This window comes from Trachypithecus francoisi, unplaced genomic scaffold, assembly GCF_009764315.1.
Source record: "Trachypithecus francoisi isolate TF-2019V2 unplaced genomic scaffold, Tfra_2.0 Lachesis_group2, whole genome shotgun sequence".
Taxonomy (NCBI): domain Eukaryota; kingdom Metazoa; phylum Chordata; class Mammalia; order Primates; family Cercopithecidae; genus Trachypithecus; species Trachypithecus francoisi.
The window spans coordinates 13,828,526-13,847,430 of record NW_022681465.1 but is presented as its reverse complement, the minus strand read 5'-3'; the positions used below and the strand labels follow the sequence as shown (position 1 = coordinate 13,847,430).

At 41.7% G+C, this 18,905-nt stretch overlaps 1 protein-coding gene across 1 annotated transcript in view; it reads left to right on the top strand.

Moving 5' to 3' along the window:
- Positions 1 to 18,905, top strand: part of DNAH5 (dynein axonemal heavy chain 5) — a 262,592-nt gene that overhangs the window by 102,305 nt on the left and 141,382 nt on the right. Inside the window, exons 31-35 of the mRNA XM_033178810.1 lie at positions 55 to 218; positions 5,042 to 5,198; positions 8,410 to 8,622; positions 9,314 to 9,538; positions 11,225 to 11,397. Coding sequence (XP_033034701.1) covers positions 55 to 218; positions 5,042 to 5,198; positions 8,410 to 8,622; positions 9,314 to 9,538; positions 11,225 to 11,397 — 932 coding nt within the window. The remainder of the gene's footprint in view (positions 1 to 54; positions 219 to 5,041; positions 5,199 to 8,409; positions 8,623 to 9,313; positions 9,539 to 11,224; positions 11,398 to 18,905) is intronic.

The window sequence follows — 18,905 nt, the reverse complement described above, 5'->3', positions numbered from 1 at the left end:
TGAGATCACAGTTGTGCCCAAATCTAAATGTGCTTTGTTACCTTGTTCTCATAGGAAGCCAAGCGCTTTTCTAACATAGATAAATCTTGGGTGAAGATCATGACTCGGGCACATGAAGTGCCCACTGTAGTTCAGTGCTGTGTTGGAGATGAGACCCTGGGGCAGCTGTTACCGCACTTGCTGGACCAGTTGGAAATATGCCAGAAATCCCTTACTGGGTAAGTACCCTGGCTCTTTGAAAGCTCTCAGTATCCTTGAGACAAAAGGATACAGGGAGACTAGATAGCATTAGCCAAATTTGTTTTTGTTTGCTAAGGCTTAATTCATGTATAAAGCTGATGCACAGATGAAACTGATATTTTGAAGCCTTATATTCTCATCAAACACTTGCTAGATTTGTCCTGATGTTGGACTCATAGGACTTAAGGTTGCTTCTATCACTGGGATAAGACTATAAACATTCTCATATAGTGCCTGCTTTTAAAAATTAATACACCCGTTTTTCTGATATTCTTCTTGGATAAACATCTATAGAACCAACATATTTTATTATGCTCATTATATGAAACAGTGTTTAGTATATACATGCAATCAGGATTATATTAAAAAGTATCTAATATAATATCTATCTACACACACATTTATGCGTATGGAGGCTTGGTGAATTCTAAGAGTCATAAAGTTTTTTTGTTTGTTTTTTTTCCTTGGTTAATCACAATAAAATAATGTAAGTAGAAATATGTTACATAGTAATATGCTAAGTGTACATTGACACTTAAGGAAGTTAAACTCAAGCACCTGAGCATTTAATTTAAATAATGATGTCTCCTTGGCCCACTCTGGGAGACAGTTGATCTTTCCCCATGAATTCATCCTGATGGTCTCATGACCTGTAATAGTGTCCTGTGAATAGCCAGCTTATCCTGTGCACTGCAGGACTCAGCTCATCGAAGCCAGGCTGCCCTCGTAGTCACGGGTGATGGCTAAAATACTGGGCTTCAGATGGTGCTTTGGCAGGATCTCGATGAAATGGATAGTTTATTAAAGTTGAACAAAAAAAGTGACTATACTAAAAATGGAAAAAAGACCTGTATGGGAGTACTTGTAAGCAATATGGATTACTTATTTATTCTTGGCTAACCAGAAAAAATTTTGAGATGGCTGCTGAAAAATAACCATGCAATGAGAAAGTTAAGGTCAAAGGAAAAAAAGGGCTAATAAGCTCAGAGGGTAAAATTGGTGCAGAGAAAAACTACAAATGGACCTTGGATTTAGAGAGCAAAGATCCTTCCTAGGGCCCAAGGTAAATGGTAACAAATGATAGGTTCATAAGATTCATAGAATAAAAGTTACTTGGGGAGACATTATGTTTTCTTGTCTTCAAACTGATAATTTGGACACATTTCTATTGTGTATCCTTTTAAAAGGGAACCCAGAGCAGAAGCTTCATCTACTTTCTTATCACAGCATGAGTCAAACATGAGCCTCTCTAATGGAATGGCTTCATCCAGGGAACTAAGGGAATGGAATCACTGCATACACTTACATGAATCCTCCGTGAATATCACTTTCATATCCATGTTGGTGGAAGGTATTGGGCAGCATAAGACGAGAGATGTAAACCCTGACAAGAATGCAGAGAACAGGCAGTCTGCACTGCTGGTTAAGGACAAATTCATAGGCTTCAGCATACAGCTGGGGAGATGTGGAAGTTGGTGGACTTTTAGGAAAGTTGAAGAGTCTAAACAAAACCATGCTTACATGGATGTCCACCCCACTACCTTGAAGCTAGAGGTAGGGCCAAAATTTTCTGTAGCAAATATTTGCAAGTTTAATTTAGGTGATGAGTGTTTCAAAGGCCTGTGCTATAGAGCAGAGGTCCTCAAACCTTGGAACCAGTCCGTGGCCTGTTAGGAACAGGGCTGCACAGCAGAAGGTGAGTAGCAGGTGAGTGAGCGAAGGTTCATCTGTATTTACAACTGCTCCTCATCACTCTCAATATCACCTGAGCTCTGCCTCCTGTGAGATCAGCAGCAACATTACAGTCTCATAGTAGTGCAAACCCTATTGTGAACTGCGCATGTGAGGGATCTAGGTTGCGCACTCCTTATGAGAATCTAATGCCTGATGATCTGTCACTGTTTCCCATCATCTCCAGATGGGACCATCTAGTTGCAGGAAAACAAGGTGAGGGCTCTCACTGACTCTACTTTATGGTGAGTTGTGTAATTATTTTTACCATGTAATAATAATAGAAACATAAGTGCACAATCATAATAGAAGTAAAGTACACAGTAAATATATTGCACTTGGATCATCCTGAAACCACCCCCACCCCAGGTCTGTAGAAAAATTGAAAAATTGTCTTCCATGAAATTGGTCCCTGGTGGCGCAAAGGTTGAGGACTGCTGCTATAGAGTTATCACCATACACCTAAAGAGGCTTTTTAAACACCATGGCTGTAGCCAACACCAATGTCAGTAAAGTACCCTTTAAATGTTCACTTTAAAGCAAAACCATTTGCAAGTAATTCTTCTAACATAAAGGTTTAGAAAAATGGAGTCTTAGGGATTAATGAGTTGATCTCCTTTATAAAATTATTAGATCAAGTCAAGTAACTGTTGAAGGACAAAAAGGTTGTTTTCTAATGATTGATGCTGCACTATTCCATTTACCCTAATAATTATTTAGCACGACCAGATGTGGTTCAGGCACCACTGACCGTTCTTGGATATAGACCCAGCATGAGTGCTATGTGCCTAACACCAGGATCAAGTCAGAGAGAACGAGGAAAGGGTTTCTGAAAGTTTCCCTGCTCTGGGGGTTCTTCAACATGGAAGGACTGAGGGGCAGGGGTCACTAAGACATCATGCAGGTTCAGTCACCACTTGCTGAGGAACCGTCTACTGGACTACCTACAGCTGAGTTTATTACTTTTCTCTCCCTTCCTCATCTTCCATCCACCCCCACAGACAGACAGACAGACAGACACACACACACACACACGCACACACACACACATGCACAACACCCCCTCTATTTTTTTTCTCTTTTTTTTTTGAGATGGGGTCTCACTCTGTCACCCAGGCTGGAGTACAATGGGGCCATCTTACTTAGCCCACTGCAGTCTCCATCTCCCAGGTTCAAGTGATTCTCCCACCTTAGCCTCTCGAGTAGCTGGGATTACAGGGGTGCACCACCACACCCAGCTATTTTTTGCATTTTTTTTTTTTTCAGTAGACACGAGGTTTCACCATGTTGGCCAGGTTGGTCTCAAACTCTTGACCTCAGGTCATCCACCCACCTCGGCCTCCCAAAGTACTGGGATTACAGGTGTGAGTCACTGCACCTGGCCTATTTTTCTCTTTTTTATTCTTTCTTTTTCCTATGAACATATTGCACTCTATCACCCAACATTTGGGCATTATTTTATAACCACACAGAGAAAATGTCTACTCTAAAATTGTTCACACTTTTTAAACATTTTTATTTATTTATTTATTTATTTATTTATTTATTTATTTATTTATTTCTGAGCTTTCCCTTTTGATTCTGTTACCAAGAAGAGATTATGAGCAACATTTGTAAGCCTCGGATAAACATTTGAGAAACCGTATTTATACAAAAACGACATCCTCCCAAGCTGTCAAGGATCAGGATGGACAGGAAGGGTCTTCACACAGATCAGATCATAATTTGAGTTGGGGTAATCGGACTGTGTCCGTGAATATAAGGTATCTTCTCTATAACATCACAGGAGTTTGGCTGTCAATAGCAAACGCTGGAGTCTACTCAAGGGTGGAGGTGGCAGAAGGGTGAGGATTGGAAAACTACCTATTAGGTACTATACTTATTACCCAGGTGATGAAATAATCTGTGTACCAGCCTCCCGACATGCAGTTTACCTGTATAACAAACCTGCACATGTACGCCTGAACCTAAAATAAAAGTTGAGGCCAGGTGTGATGGCTCATGCCTATAATCTCAGCACTTTGGGAGGTTGAGGCGGGTGGATCGTTTGAATTCACGAGTTTGAGACCAGCCTTGGCTAACATAGTGAAATCCCATCTCTACTAAAAAAAAAAAAAACGAAAAAAGAAAAAAAAATTAGCCGAGCATGGTGGCACAAGCCTGTAGTTGCAGCCACTTTGGAGGCTGAAGCAGGAGAATCACTCGAACCCAGGAAGTGGAGGTTGTAGCGAGCCAAGGTCATGCCACTGCACTCCAGCCTGGGTGAAAGAGTGAGACTCTGTCTCAAAAAAGTCGAAAAAGGGCTAAAATGAATAATAATACAAGTGATAAGGGAAGAGCAAAAATTAAAAAAGAAATTAAAACAGCTGGTAAAGTTTCAAAAAGAAGTACAATTAAAATAATCGTAACAAAATATGCTAGAAAATGAAGATAGAGAGCTATAGTTAAGAAAACAACAGAATACACATATCCATCACATCAGGAATGACCATAACAGAAAGCAAATATAGAAACAAAAGCCTGCCTGAAAGCAGGTCAGCGATCGGAACATCCAGTGAACTTTGGAAACTCCTGGAGGCAGAGACGAGTGCCACAGCTTTTCCATGGAGCTCGTCACAGCTGGATTTTGCTTCTGCTTGGATGATGAATTCATTGGATTCTCTTTTAAGTTACAATTTCAAGTATTGTAGGGGGCCTTTAGATGACACAGTGCTGGGCTTGGAAACCCAAACCAAAACCCAAAACCAAAACCTGCCTGGGTGTGTTTTTATCTTACTCTCTACATAGAATGTACAAGATTTTCCAGACTGTGCAACAAGTGTACATTATACTTGTGAAAAAGGAGGGAATTCTGCCACCAATTTTGGGAAGAAATTATTTCTCCATCAGAATATGGAATGTTATTTGACAAAATTCTTAAAAAATCGAAAAATGGTTGAGAAGTCATGTGGGAAAATCAGGTTGTTACAAGTCACACAATCTTCCCCCCTTTTCCCATCCAGGTTAATTTATTCTTTGAATGATAAGCTTTGTGTGGTTATAAAGGTTTATGTTTTTCCTCTCCTCACAGGTACTTGGAGAAAAAGCGACTGTGCTTTCCTCGGTTTTTCTTCGTCTCAGATCCTGCCCTTCTAGAGATTCTGGGGCAGGCATCGGACTCCCACACTATACAGGCCCATTTGCTGAACGTGTTTGACAACATTAAATCTGTCAAGTTCCATGATAAGGTTCGCCTAATTCTAACGGCAGGCCAACAATCACCGTACCTTAGAACCTCAACTATCTTTAAGTAGCTCTTTGAAAACGGGTTTATAACAAGGGTTCCCTCCCAGTTCATTAGCTCTTGGCCAGTGACTAAAAACAAATCTTGGGGCCCAATTTACCTTCAGAACTGTATAATTTCTTATTATCCAAAGTGTAGATTCAAATTTAAAAAATGCTAGAGAAAACCAAACACCGCATGTTCTCACTCATAGGTGGGAACTGAACAATGAGATCACTTGGACTCGGGAAGGGGAACATCACACACTGGGGCCTATCATGGGGAGGGGGGAGGAGGGAGGGATTGCATTGGGGAGTTATACATGATATAAACGTCATGCACATGTACCCTAGAACTTAAAGTATAATAAAAAAAAAAAAAAAAAAAATGCTAGTTTAGGATTAAGAATGCATTTTATGTAGCGTTCATGGTTTTACACACCAAGTTAACTAGTCAGAAATCCAAAAACCCAGCTGTTCACAAAATAATGTCTTAACTAAACAGACTTGCCCTTATGATTTAATTGTTTTAATCTGGTGTCGGCATACTTTAGTCAAATTTTTTTTTTTTACACTTCCATATGTCTAGAATCATGAAGCTGCATGAGACTCACGATAGGTCATTTAACTTGATGGAGACCACACCTGCACAGCTGCCGAAATGTATTGTCTAATCCATCCCTCCACCCAAATTCCCTAGGAAAGTGACTCTTCTTGTTAGCTATTATATTCAGTTTCCCTCTGGTGCTTCACACAAAACCCTAGTAACATTCATTTCTTCATCCTAGCATGCAGTGTTACATTTATTGAGCAACTACCATGTTCCAGATGTCGTGCTTAACACTGGGAATACACTAGCCTTCCGTGAACTTGTGCTCCGGTCGGGGAGACAGGGAAGTAAACAAGTAGCCTTCAGAGTGCAGTTAGAGGGGTGTTAGAGCTATTCCATTCGAAGCTATTAAAAGCCACTTGTTAAGGTCAAGCTCCTTGCTCTCTGCTAGACATGATGCTGGCCTGGGGTTCCCAGGAAGAATATATTGTGATCAACAGTGAAGTCATTTTTATGTAGTATAACACTTCAGAGAAATTGGGCAATTAAATTGCTGATAATTTTGGACTTCAGTTATTATTATTGTGCTTCATTAAGCACAGAGATCATGAGAATGCTCATCAGGAAGCCCTAACCCGGGTGCATGGGGGTGTCAGGGAAGGCTTTCTGCAGAAGAAGGTAAATTTGCACTGATGTTTTAAAGGTAAATGGAATATAACCTTGCAGGTGAAGGGAAGTATGGTCAGGTCAGAAGAAGAGCATGTGCAAGGGAGTTGTGGGTGCCCGGAGGTGTGGGAAGCCTAGGATGTCAGCAGCGTGGGTGTGTGAGGGAGTGTATTAGTTTCCTAGGGCTGCGGTGGCTTCAAACAACAGAAATGTATTCTCTCAAAGTTCTGGAGGCTAGAGATGACTGCATCTTAAATTGATCACATCTGCAAAGACGCTATTCCCAAATAATGTCACATTCACAGGTGTCAGGGCTTAGGACTTCAGTGTATCTTTTTGAAAGACACAATTGGGCCCACAACAGGGAGCCATGAGCAAAGAGAGAAGGGGGGATGGGCAAGATTCCAAAGGCCAATCGAATCACATGATGGAATTCTGCTTCATCCCAAACATGATAAAAAGCCATAGGAGGCATTTAAGCAGGACGGTGACCTGATCTGTGTTTCAGAAACATTCTCTGGTACAGTGTAGGAGGCGAAATGAAAGGGGGCAAGGAAATCAGTGTAAGAAGCCATTGCAAAATCAGGATAAAAAAGGCTGAACAGCTGTAACAAGGCTTTGTTAGAGGGGACAGAGAGGAAGGAAAACAGGATGGATTTTAGTGGTTCAAAAATCAATGTTTCTTCTTGTTTTATTGGGTGTGTGGGTTGAAAGAAGGGACTTAATTCATCAGAAAAATCGTCCTGATGTTTTGCTTAAATCCTCTGCCACAGCACTAGGACATCATGGTCCAAGAGCAAAGCTTCTCACTGTCTCAAGTTGTATGGAAGATAATTTAAGTATCTTTCAGTATCGTATTTACTGTGTGGCTTCCTTTTGTTAGTTAAATGCCCACAGACTTTTTAGCCTTTGTTCTTAGCAGCTGCTGCTTAAGATCGTGTTGCTTTTGTTTTTTGTTGCTCCTGCCATAAGGTTTCTACAATCAGGGGCAGATTTTGTTTGTGTGGGTGCTAAATCTTGTAAAATTATAAATACAAATTCGTATTCAGGGCCTTGAAAACAGTCTGTGTAAGTGAGGGGCCCTGAAACTGAAGCCCCATTAGCTTTTTGGTAGATCACTTCTGTCTACAGCTAAGGAGGACTTAGTATAACATTTTAGATTTTAGAAGCCTCATTTCATTTGGGAAACTTCAGAGATTTTTAAAATCATCATATTTGTATTAAATATTTCTTTTAGAAAATAAGTTTCCCCCTTACAGTATAGTTTTAGAATTGATTTCTTTCCTTCTTTCCCTCTTTCTTCTTTCTTTTTCTTTCTTTCCTTCCTTCCTTCCTCCTTCCTTCCTTCCTTCCTTCCTTCCTTCCTTCCTTTCTTTTTCTTTCTTTCCTTCCTTCCTTCCTTCTTTCTTTCCTTCCTTCCTTCCTTCCTTCCTTCCTTCCTTCCTTCCTTCCTTCCTTCTTTCTTTTCTTTCTTTTCTTTCTTTCGATGGAGTCTCGCTGTTGTCCCCCAGCCTGGAGTGTAATGCCACAGTCTCGGTTCACTGCAACCTCTGCCTCCTGGGTTAAAGTGATTCTCCTGCCTAGCCTCTCAAATAGCTGGGATTACAGGCACCCCAACACCATGCCCAGCTAATTTTTGTATTTTTAGTAGAGCCAGGGTTTCACCATGTTGCCCAGGCTGGTCTTGAACTCTGGACCTCAGGTGATCCACCTGGCACGGCCTCCCAAAGTGCTGGGATTACAGGAGTGAGCCACTGTGCCCAGCCTGGAATTGATTTTGTATTGCTTTTTAGATTTCATGGCTTTTTAAAAAAAATTGTTTTTAAGTAGTTTATATTTGGCTTTTACAGTATTTTATAATCTGTAGCTTTACTTTCTATGGGAGGGACAAGTCAAAGTCAAGAATTAGTTTTTACTTTTTTTATGACTATAGCTTTTTTGTTTGTTTGTTTCTAACATAGATCTATGATCGAATTCTGTCAATTTCCTCTCGAGAGGGTGAGATGATTGAATTGGATAAACCTGTCATGGCAGAGGGCAATGTAGAAGTTTGGCTTAATTCTCTTTTGGAAGAATCTCAGTCCTCATTGCATCTTGTGATTCGCCAGGCAGCTGCAAATATTCAAGAAACAGGTTTCCAGCTAATTGAATTTCTTTCATCCTTCCCTGCTCAGGTCAGTGTATTGAAATTGGAAAGTATGTTTTGTAAAATAGTCATTTTAAATCTCAGACATTACCTATTGTAAGCTTCACAAACAGCTATAATTTAACTCTAGACCAGTATTAAGATTTTCATAAGGACCCATTAAATATACTTAACCTTAAAGATTTTTAACTACAGATTATATGGTCATATATCTATACACTTAAATGTGTATTTGGGTTATAGATATATTTGATGTATTGTCTTTAACTTAAAACAGTTGTCTTCCTACTCAATCTTTGGATGTAACAATGTAAAAAAATCATGAAAATGTACTGATTGAACACTTTACTAAAAAAAATGAAAAATAGATTTCAGCATTAAAATACAGGAAACAATGTTTTCTTCGTTACTGTGATTAATAAAAATTTGGTGAGCATCTGCTCTGTCTCAACATTATGCTAGTTTGGGTAAAGCAAGTTTCAGACATTCTTAGCCTGCAAGCAACTTAAAATCTATCTAGGGAGAAATGTGACTTCAACATAAATGACTTAAAATGATAAGAAATAGAATTTCCATAGGTTATGAAAAAAGGTATCAAAGTTGATGTAATCATGGCTTTACACTTGCATAAGAATCACAACTATTGATCACGTTGTAATTTCTATTTAAATACATAAATATACCATACAAATTCATAAAGCCTTTTTTATTTCCATAAGGTTGGATTATTAGGAATTCAGATGATATGGACACGGGATTCAGAAGAAGCCCTTAGAAATGCCAAGTTTGATAAAAAAATCATGCAGAAAACTAATGAGACTTTCCTGGAGCTACTCAATACACTGATAGACATCACCACGAGGGAGCTGAGTTCCACGGAACGAGTGAAATATGAGACTCTGATTACTATTCATGTGCACCAAAGGGATATCTTTGATGACCTGGTAAATTCTTTATAAATGCTGTGGCATGTAGAGAAAAACAAATTCCAGGCCGGGCGTGGTGGCTCAAGCCTGTAATCCCAGCACTTTGGGAGGCCGAGACGGGCGGATCACGAGGTCAGCAGATCGAGACCATCCTGGCTGACACGGTGAAATCCCGTCTCTACTAAAAACTACAAAAAAGTAGCCGGGCGAGGTGGCGGCGCCTGTAATCCCAGCTACTCGGGAGGCTGAGGCAGGAGAATGGCGTAAACCCGGGAGGCGGAGCTTGCTGTGAGCTGAGATCCGGCCACTGCACTCCAGCCCGGGCGACAGAGCGAGACTCCGTCTCAAAAAAAAAAAAAAAAAAAAAAAAAAAACAAATTCTAGACACTATCTGTTTACCCAGTAGAACTAGTTTGATCGAATTCAAGGAAAAGATTAAACTCTGGCAAAGAATCATGTTCGTAATCAGAGCTTGTTATCAGCTTTCTTTCAGTCTTAACTGAATGTAAATCATATTCTGATGATCTATGCTAAGATGTTATTGAGGCAATTAGACTTTATTAAAAATATTTTAACGTGATGATTTTTAAAGTTAAAATTGTCATGTAGCATCTGAAAAGCCTTCATACATCTTTTTTGCTTTTTACCTATTAATTGAAGAGCACTACTTTCTTGCTATGAAAATTGTTAGTACTATTGCTTGTAGAGCTGTTTAGGACTTCCCTTAAGGCTTTCGAAAAATCGCATTCTTAACAAGTTTTGCTACATTTTATGTCATTGATTGCAAATGGCCTTTCCTAATAGAGCTTCTGCCATTCAGGTGTCACACATTTTTGCTTTTAAAGAGAGAACAGGGTGGGAAAAGAGAGTTTTGCAGCTATAGAAAATGAGAAATAAAAAGAAGTGAAATTTGTCGTCTACTGTAAAATGCGTTAGATAAGAGGCAAAAAGCTCTTATTTTCATAATAATTTTCTGGATTTGTCTCACCACATTATGTAAAAAAGATTATGAAAGATTGGTCCTGATGTAATGGAAGTAAAGGTAGCACATTGAAGCTATTGTGTGCTAATCTCCTGCCTTAATAGTTAAGCACACTACTTGCCTCTCTGAGAAATGAAGGGCTCAGGCTAATTTAGATTTCTTATTTGTCAAAGAAAATGATGAAAGTGGCTTAGAATTTTGGCTAAAAAATCTGGACAAAAGCATTGCCAGGCAATGGCCTGTCATTTAGATGTTAGAAATTTTGGCCCAATGTAATTCTTGGGAAAATAATTACTGGATTAAAAAACCCCAACAATGTACTTTGTTACAGTCTTAAGAGATGTCTTTTTCCTAATGAGATTGTTTAGTTCTGTCTTCGTATGCCAAAACATACTTTTTTCATGGTTAGGACTATGGCATTAGGCATTTAAGGGTGAAATTTAAGAAATGAATATCTTATTATTAAAATATGTAAAGCCACTCAAATTGGAGGGGCATAATTAGGGGTTTCTCTTGAGTTTTCTTATTCCCATATCTTCCAAAGTTTCTTTTTTTACTCATCAATAGATGAATGGTTGGCTAGTGATATAGTTGACACCTCTGAAATAGTTGGATTGTCTACGAGTTTCATTTATTTCACTTTATGATCTACATGAATGCTAATGTGTATATTTAATGAGTGATTCTCATCACAGCTCTAACATATACCTTTTGAATTTCAGTGTCATATGCATATCAAGAGTCCTATGGACTTTGAGTGGCTGAAACAGTGCAGATTTTACTTTAACGAAGATTCTGACAAGATGATGATTCACATCACAGATGTGGCTTTCATATACCAGAATGAATTTTTAGGCTGCACTGACAGGCTTGTCATAACTCCACTTACAGACAGGTGATGGAGCCCTTCTCCCCATCCCCTACCGTTTTTATTCTCTCGAGTTGCTCAGGGGATTTTCACTTAAATTCTCTTAGGGTTTATAGACTGTTTTATACTAAAACCTTTGAAATTTAGTATTTTTAGCTTTACACCTGTGTCTTCACATGGGATTTAGGTTTGTGACTGACACTGACCTTGCTTCCTCTGCCTTCAGTCTTCTAGAGGCAGAGTTTAAATGTGTAAACACTGTGTGGACACAGAATGGGCAAGAAAGGGAATTAATCACTGTGTGTGGTCAGGTGCAAATCGCAGTGGGTCTTGGGGGGCTGCTTGAGTATCTGTTGTTCTTACTAAAAGACAATTAAGATTTTCCTTTTTTTTTTTTTTAAGCAGGAAAGAAATTGCGTATCACTGCAGGTAAAAGTGGGGAGAGACCACTGGCAAGGCCTCCAGAGTGTTAACTCTTCCCTTGGCCTGCTATTTACGAGTTGTATTAGTGGCACCTGCCACTGCAACCTCCCTAGACTCAGTCTCCTCATTTGTAAGATGAGCTAAGCCAGTAGTCCTCAACCTTTCTGGCACCAGGGACTGGTTTCGTGGAAGACAATTTTTCTACGGACGAGGGGGTGGGTGACGGTTTTGGGATGATTCAAGTGCATTCCATTTATTGTGCACTTTATTTCTATTATTACATTGTAATAGGTAATGAAATAATTATACAATTCACTATAATTTAGATTCATGGGAGCCCTGAATGTGTTTTTCTGCAACTGGATAGTCCCATCTGGAGGTGATGGGCGACAGTGACAGATCATCAGGCATTAGATTCTTGTAAGGAGCAAGCGACCTAGATCCCTCACACACACAGTTCGCAATAGGGTTCATGTGCAGTTCACAATAAAGGCTGTGCTCCTGTGAGAATCTAATACTGCCACTGATACGACAGGAGGCAGAGCTCAGGCGGTAATGTGAGCCATGGGGAGTGGCTGTAAATACAGAGGAAGCTTCTCTCACTTGCCCACCGCCCACCGCCCACCTCCTGCTCTGTAGCCCGGTTCCTAATGGACCATGGACCAATACTCTATCCTCATTCAGCTCTAATACTGGTCTGTGGCCTGGGGTTTGGGGACCCTTGAGCTACATTGTCTCTAAGGGTGCTTGCAGGGCTAATATTCTGTGATTTGCTTAGTCTAATTTGAACTTTGTAGTATCAACTACATTGTTTATTTTAGCTTCAGGGATGCCCTGAATGCTCATTATGGTCAAACGGCTTGCATTAATCATTCCATATTGTATACATATAACATAACATTACATTGTGTCCCGTAATTATATACAATGATGATTTGTCCGTTAAAAATAATGTTCATTTAAAAAGTAGGCCAGGCGCCGTCGCTCATGCTTGAAATCCCAGCACTTTGGGAGGCCGAGGCAGGCGGCTCACAAGGTCAGGAGATGGGGACCATCCTGGCTAACATGGTGAAACCTCGTCTCTACTAAAAATACAAAAAATTAGCCAGGTGTGGTGGTGTGTGCCCATAGTCCTGGCTACTCGGGAGGCTGAGGCAGGAGAATCGCTTGAACCCGGGAGGTGGAGGTTGCAGTGAGGCAAGATCATGCCACTGTACTCCAGCCTGGGTGACAGAGCAAAACTCTGTCTCAAAAAAAAAAAAGTGGAGTTCCCAAATAGGAATTTCTTATAAAATGCTTATGTGGTTATTTTATGTCTCCTGCCTTTCAAGCCTCCAGCACTTCCTTGTCTTCCTCTGTCTCCACCAAAGGCCTTATTTCTTGTCTTTTTTGAGAATATAGAAGTGTTCATCTCCACCACCATGTGCATTAACCTGGGTGCCTGTTCTCATGCAGCTGCTTTCTCTCCAGGTTCGCTGTCCAAAGCCAACGCCTCCACTGACCCCAGGATTTCTTCTCTGGAAGCATCATCCATTTTCACTTTCTACTGAATCCTTTTCGTCAACACACAAACATGCTGTGATTGCTTCCACACAGCAAACCCTACCATGATTGCCCCGGTTTCCTTCCCGCTCCATGCTCCCTTCAAAACCCCTCAAAAGCGCAGTTTCTCTCCACCTTGTTTTTCTTCAACTCACTTCATTCAGCCTCTCTGCTAATTTTCTATTGCTGCCGTAAAGAATTGCCACAAATTTAGAAGGCTGAACAACACAAATGTGTTCTTTTTGTAGCTCTGTCCATCAGAAGTCTGATGCAGGTCTCACGGGCTTATAATCAGGTGTCAGCAGGGCTGTATTTCTTCCCGGAGACTGAGTTCTGTTACCCGCTCTTCCAGGCTGTTGGCAGAATTCCTTTCCTCCTGGTTGGCGGACCCAGGTCCCCACTGTGTTAGGTCAGCTCAGGGCTGTTCCAGCCTCTGAAAGCCACCACCTTCCTTGATCCTGACTCCTTCCCTCATCTTCAGAGCCAGCAGTGGTGGGTCAGGTGCCTTCCATGCTTTGAATCCCCCCTCCTTCTTCTGTCTCGTGTCTCTGACCCACTCTTCTGCCTATGTCTTCTGCTTCTAAGGACTCATGAGATTAGGTTGAGTCCCCTTTATTATCCAACATAATCCCCCCTTCTCGAGGTCCTTAACATGAATGACATCTGCAAAGTCCCTTTAGCTGTGGAAGGTAAGATGTTTACAGGTTGCAGAGATTAGAACACGAGTATTTTAGGGGGACCATTATTTTGCCATACTTTCCCCATCACTGATAAAACAGCTCTCCTGAAAGTCACCCAGACCTGTTGCTAAATCCAGTGGTTTTTCCTGGATCTCATCTTTCTTGAACGATCAGCTGCATGGGTGCTGTTGATCATTCTCTCCTTTTTGATACACGTTCATCACATGGCTTCCAGGAGACTGCACTCACCTGGTTCCTCCTAATGGTCTGGTTGTCCTTTTGTACCTGTTCCTACTGGTTCCTCTTCATCTTTTTGACCTTTAAACATGGACCTGCCAGGCTCTTCTCTTCTCTACCTCTACTCATTCCTTAGGTGATCCCACATGACTTTAAAAACCCCAAACTCTGCCTCAAACCAGGACTTCTCTGTGGAACTTCAGACACGCATACCTATCTGCCTGTGTGACATGTCCATTGGATGCTTACAGGATATTTAACCTTAGTGTGTTTGATCAGCCTCACAAAAGTGTCCTCCTGTCTTCATCTTCATTTTAGCAAGTGGCCATTCCATTTTATCAGAGTGGTGGGGGGGAAGTGTGATAGTCAGAACAATGCCCCTGCAAAAGATGTCCATGTCCGAACTCCTGAAGCCTGTGAATACATCGCCTTCCAAAAGTACAATCCAGCACTCCCTGGAGTAAGCCGGAAGCCCTTCCTTCTCTCTCACCTCATTATCCAATAATCTACCATCAATTTGGTCAGCACTACTTTCAGGTTCCTTCTAGAATGTGACAATTTTCACCCCTTTGCCTTATGATGGCTCCAATGCCTGGAGGAACACCAGGGTCCTTTGTCTTGCGCCGTTTAGATAAACGCCATGGACACACGTGCAGTGGTTTCAAGGAGTGGAAAGTTTAATAGGCAAGAAAAAAGGAAAAACCTCCCCAGTACAGAGACAGAGAGGGGGTGCTTGGAGTGGAGAGAAAAAAACCATGTAAACGGGAAAACAGTCGGTTATTTTAGGAGGCTGGAGGAGGCGGTGTCTGATTTGCATAGGGCTTAGGGTATTGGTCTGACCAGGTGTGTCATTCATGTAGCCCTCGAGAAAACTGGCCTTCCCACCCCAGTCTTTTAATATGCAAATGCAGGTCGCCATGATTCCTGCACACGTGGAGTTGTCTGGAGGCAACCATGATACTTGGCGCACATGGTGACAAGGAGAAGAGGGTGGGAATTCCCATGTTGGATGGACCCAGTTTCTAATCACCAGCATTTGCATTTCAAAGCTTGCCGGCCTGGCTCTTTAAGCCGCTTTTCTGTTAGAAAAGAAAGGTTTCGGGAGCTGCTTTTATTAAAAGAAAAAAACCTTACCAAGGACTCCTTTTAACCCTCTCTGTCTGCCTACAATTATTCTTATATCATTACTACTCTTTTTTTTTTTTTCCTGAGAAGAAGTCTCACTCTGTCGCCCAGCCTGGAGCACAGTGGTGCAATCTCCGCTCACTGCATCCTCCCAGGTTCAAGTGATTCTCCTGCCTTAGTCTCCTGAGTAGCTGGGACTACAGGCGCCCGCCACCATGCCTGGCTAATTTTTGTGTTTTTAGTAGAGACAGGGTTTCACCATGTTGGCCAGGGTGTTCTTGAACTCCTAACCTCAGGTGATCTGCCCTCCTCGGCCTCCCAAAGTGCTGGGATTACAGGAATCATACTATTTTTATCCAGACCACCATAGTTTCTGACCTGGATCCTTCTGATAATGTTTTAACTGACTTTCCTGCCTCTGTCATTGTCCCTGTACAGTCTGTTCTCAGTTTAGACACCAGAATGTAAGTCAGATCCTTTGCCCCGAAACTTCTCCCATGGTTCCATCTCCTGCAAAGTAAAAGCCAACTTCCTCACGTGGGCCTGTGAGGCATGGTACAATCTGGCCTCTGCTACTTCTCTGCTTCTCTATCCTCATTCAGCTCGGGCCACCTGCTCGAGCTGTGGCACCTGTACCAGCTGTGGCACAGTCCTGCCTCAGGGCCTTTGCACTTGTTACACACTTAGCCTGAAACCCTTTTCCTTCAATAGTGGCATATTTTGCTTCCTTCTTCCTTCAGGCCTCTGCTAGAGAGTCACCTCAGGGGTCTCCCGACCTCCCACAATCTCCAAATCCCATAACCCTCTTACCCAGCTTCATTTTCCCTGTTTCCTATTTTTAAATAATCTTTTATTTTTATTATTTTTTTTAGAATGAAAGATCCTTGGTGCATGAGCTTCATGTGATGTGTTTGCTAGAATTGTTCTGTCACAAAACAGATGCTAAATAAATGGTTCTTGAATAAATGAAAGAAGTGATTATTTCCAAAATTGCATCTTAATGGTGAAAAATGTAAATGGTACAGAAGAACGTGAAGTAGAATGTGTGGGAGGGAAAACTTTTCTATTTTTCAAAATGATCAACAGTTTATTTTCTATCCCTCTGAAAACTGTGGATGCTTAGATATCAAAATCCTTTTTCAGTTTCACATATAGGTATCATAGTTTACAATCTTTTCTGCAACTTGATTCTTCCACTGTGTTCATTATCTTGTATATCTTTTGATGTCAAAAAACCTGAGAACTTTGAAAGCAAAATAAGTATTTTTAAATATGTAAGTGAAGGGATTCTGAAGTTTGTCTATTTCACCCTAAATGCTCACTTGTTTATTTTTCTTTAACTAACTGGATTGTGTGGGAAGTGAGTTATTAATTTTCGATAGTAACTGAGATTCCCCTGCAAGACTTGCTTCCCTTTTGCAAGGGAAAACTCCTCGTTGAAATTAATACTTTAAAAAAGTCAAATGTTGGAGGCACTGACATGTTATCATCCCTTCACTGACTGACTTGTGAATTTAACAACTGTGGCAGCTCCCTGGATTCGGGGAAGCTCAATGCCGTGTGGACAGAGTTGCAGACATTTCAGATGATAAAATAGCTATTATAATGTGATAACATACCGTGCTTTTCTCCAAAACTCATAGTGTTTTTAATGACGACTAGAGTTGTCTTGACTACTGCTGTCACTTAAGTAGAGGGCGGAGGAAATTGAGGGCTGATAGAGGCATCTTATCTGCTTGATAAGAAATGTAGACAAGACTTGTACCTTTCTCTGACATTCCCACAGCTTCTGTGAGTTTTGAGTGTTGACTGCTCAGCTCTGTCCCTAGCAGCTGTGTAGTCTTGGGCAAGACACCTAACCTCCCTGATTGCCTTGTTTTGGTATCATTGCATGGACTAGAGGCAGCGTAAGTACCCAGCACAGGGCGTGACACAGCAAATGTTTGTTATTATTGTTATTCTTGCTATCACTGTTGCTTGTCAAAACTGCTGATAATACTTTTTAAAAATTTTTTTGGGAAGGAGTCTCACTCACTCTGTTGCCCTGGGTGGAGTGCAGTGGCGTGATCTTGGCTCACTGCAACCTCTGCCTCCTGGGTTCAAGCAATTCTCCTGCCTCAGCCTCCCGAGTAGCTTGGATTACAGGCATGTGCCGCCACACTCAGCTAATTTTTGTATTTTTAGTAGAGATGGAATTTCACCGTGTTGGCCAGGCTGGTCTTGAGCTCCTGACCTCGTGATCCGCCTGCGTTGGCCTCCCAAAGTGCTGGGATTGCAGGCATGAGCCACTGCACCTGGCCTATGATAACACATTCTTTAGCAACCTTTTCTTTGGTTTCTCCCTAAGCATGTCCTATAATCAAAGAGTCTGTAACTAAACCAAGTTCCCAAGGAAGAAACATACCCTGCTGATGCATTTACCATTGTTTCTTAGGAAACTTCTCAGCAGTTTAGAACCAATAGGAGTTGAAACCACTTCTGGTTTACCTGTGACAAAACTCACCAACAGTGCTATGGATACTTAAGACGAATGCTGGTGATAGATTTGGTTAGTTCGAGTGCCAGTGAGCCCTGGGTCACGGGGTCGGTCGCTTTTCATTTGGCATCAGGGTCACATTCTGCATCTCTAATTCCTGTAGTTGTTGGGACAGGAGGGACCAGATAAGAATGTATGGCTGGGGCCGGGCGCGGTGGCTCAAGCCTGTAATCCCAGCACTTTGGGAGGCCGAGACGGGCGGATCACGAGGTCGGCAGATCGAGACCATCCTGGCTAACACGGTGAAACCCCGTCTCTACTAAAAAATACAAAAAACTAGCCGGGCGAGGTGGCGGCACCTGTAGTCCCAGCTACTTGGGAGGCTGAGGCAGGAGAATGGCGTAAACCCGGGAGATGGAGCTTGCAGTGAGCCGAGATCCCGCCACTGCACTCCAGCCCGGGCGAGAGAGTGAGACTCTGTCTCAAAAAAAAAAAAAAAAAAAAGAATGTATGGATGTATGGCTGGATCAGTGCAAGCCATTTATTCAACAGATGTTGTTCATATAGTACAAGGTGCCAGGGGTTAGGCAAGTAGTTGAGGGTACAAGTGTGAACCAGACCTAGTTCCTGACCGCAGAGGGTTTATAGCAGTTTAATTGGAAGGTAGAAAACTAAAATGGAGTTGACCACAGGCAACTTAAACACGTAAAGTTCAAACCCTGTTCATGAATGGAAACGGTTTTGAAAATAGCCGACAGATAGACTAGAAAGGAAAGCAGAGAAGGGAGGCAAGAAGGGAGGTACACCCACATGTAGAATTCTCTAGACACACAGGGAGATGCTCTGACAGATCCATGCTTGTCGCCGAAAGGCAGTTTGGGTGCCAGTGTAGAAGTGGGTCTGCAGCCCCACCCAGCTGAGTCCAGGCATGCCTGCCTGCTTTTCATGTAAATAGGATTGATCTGTTTGAAGCAACTTGCTACTTCGTCAGTTTATGAATCCAGTCATCTCAGCTGTGACAAGGGTCTGCATAACAGAGCAGCTGAGTGATC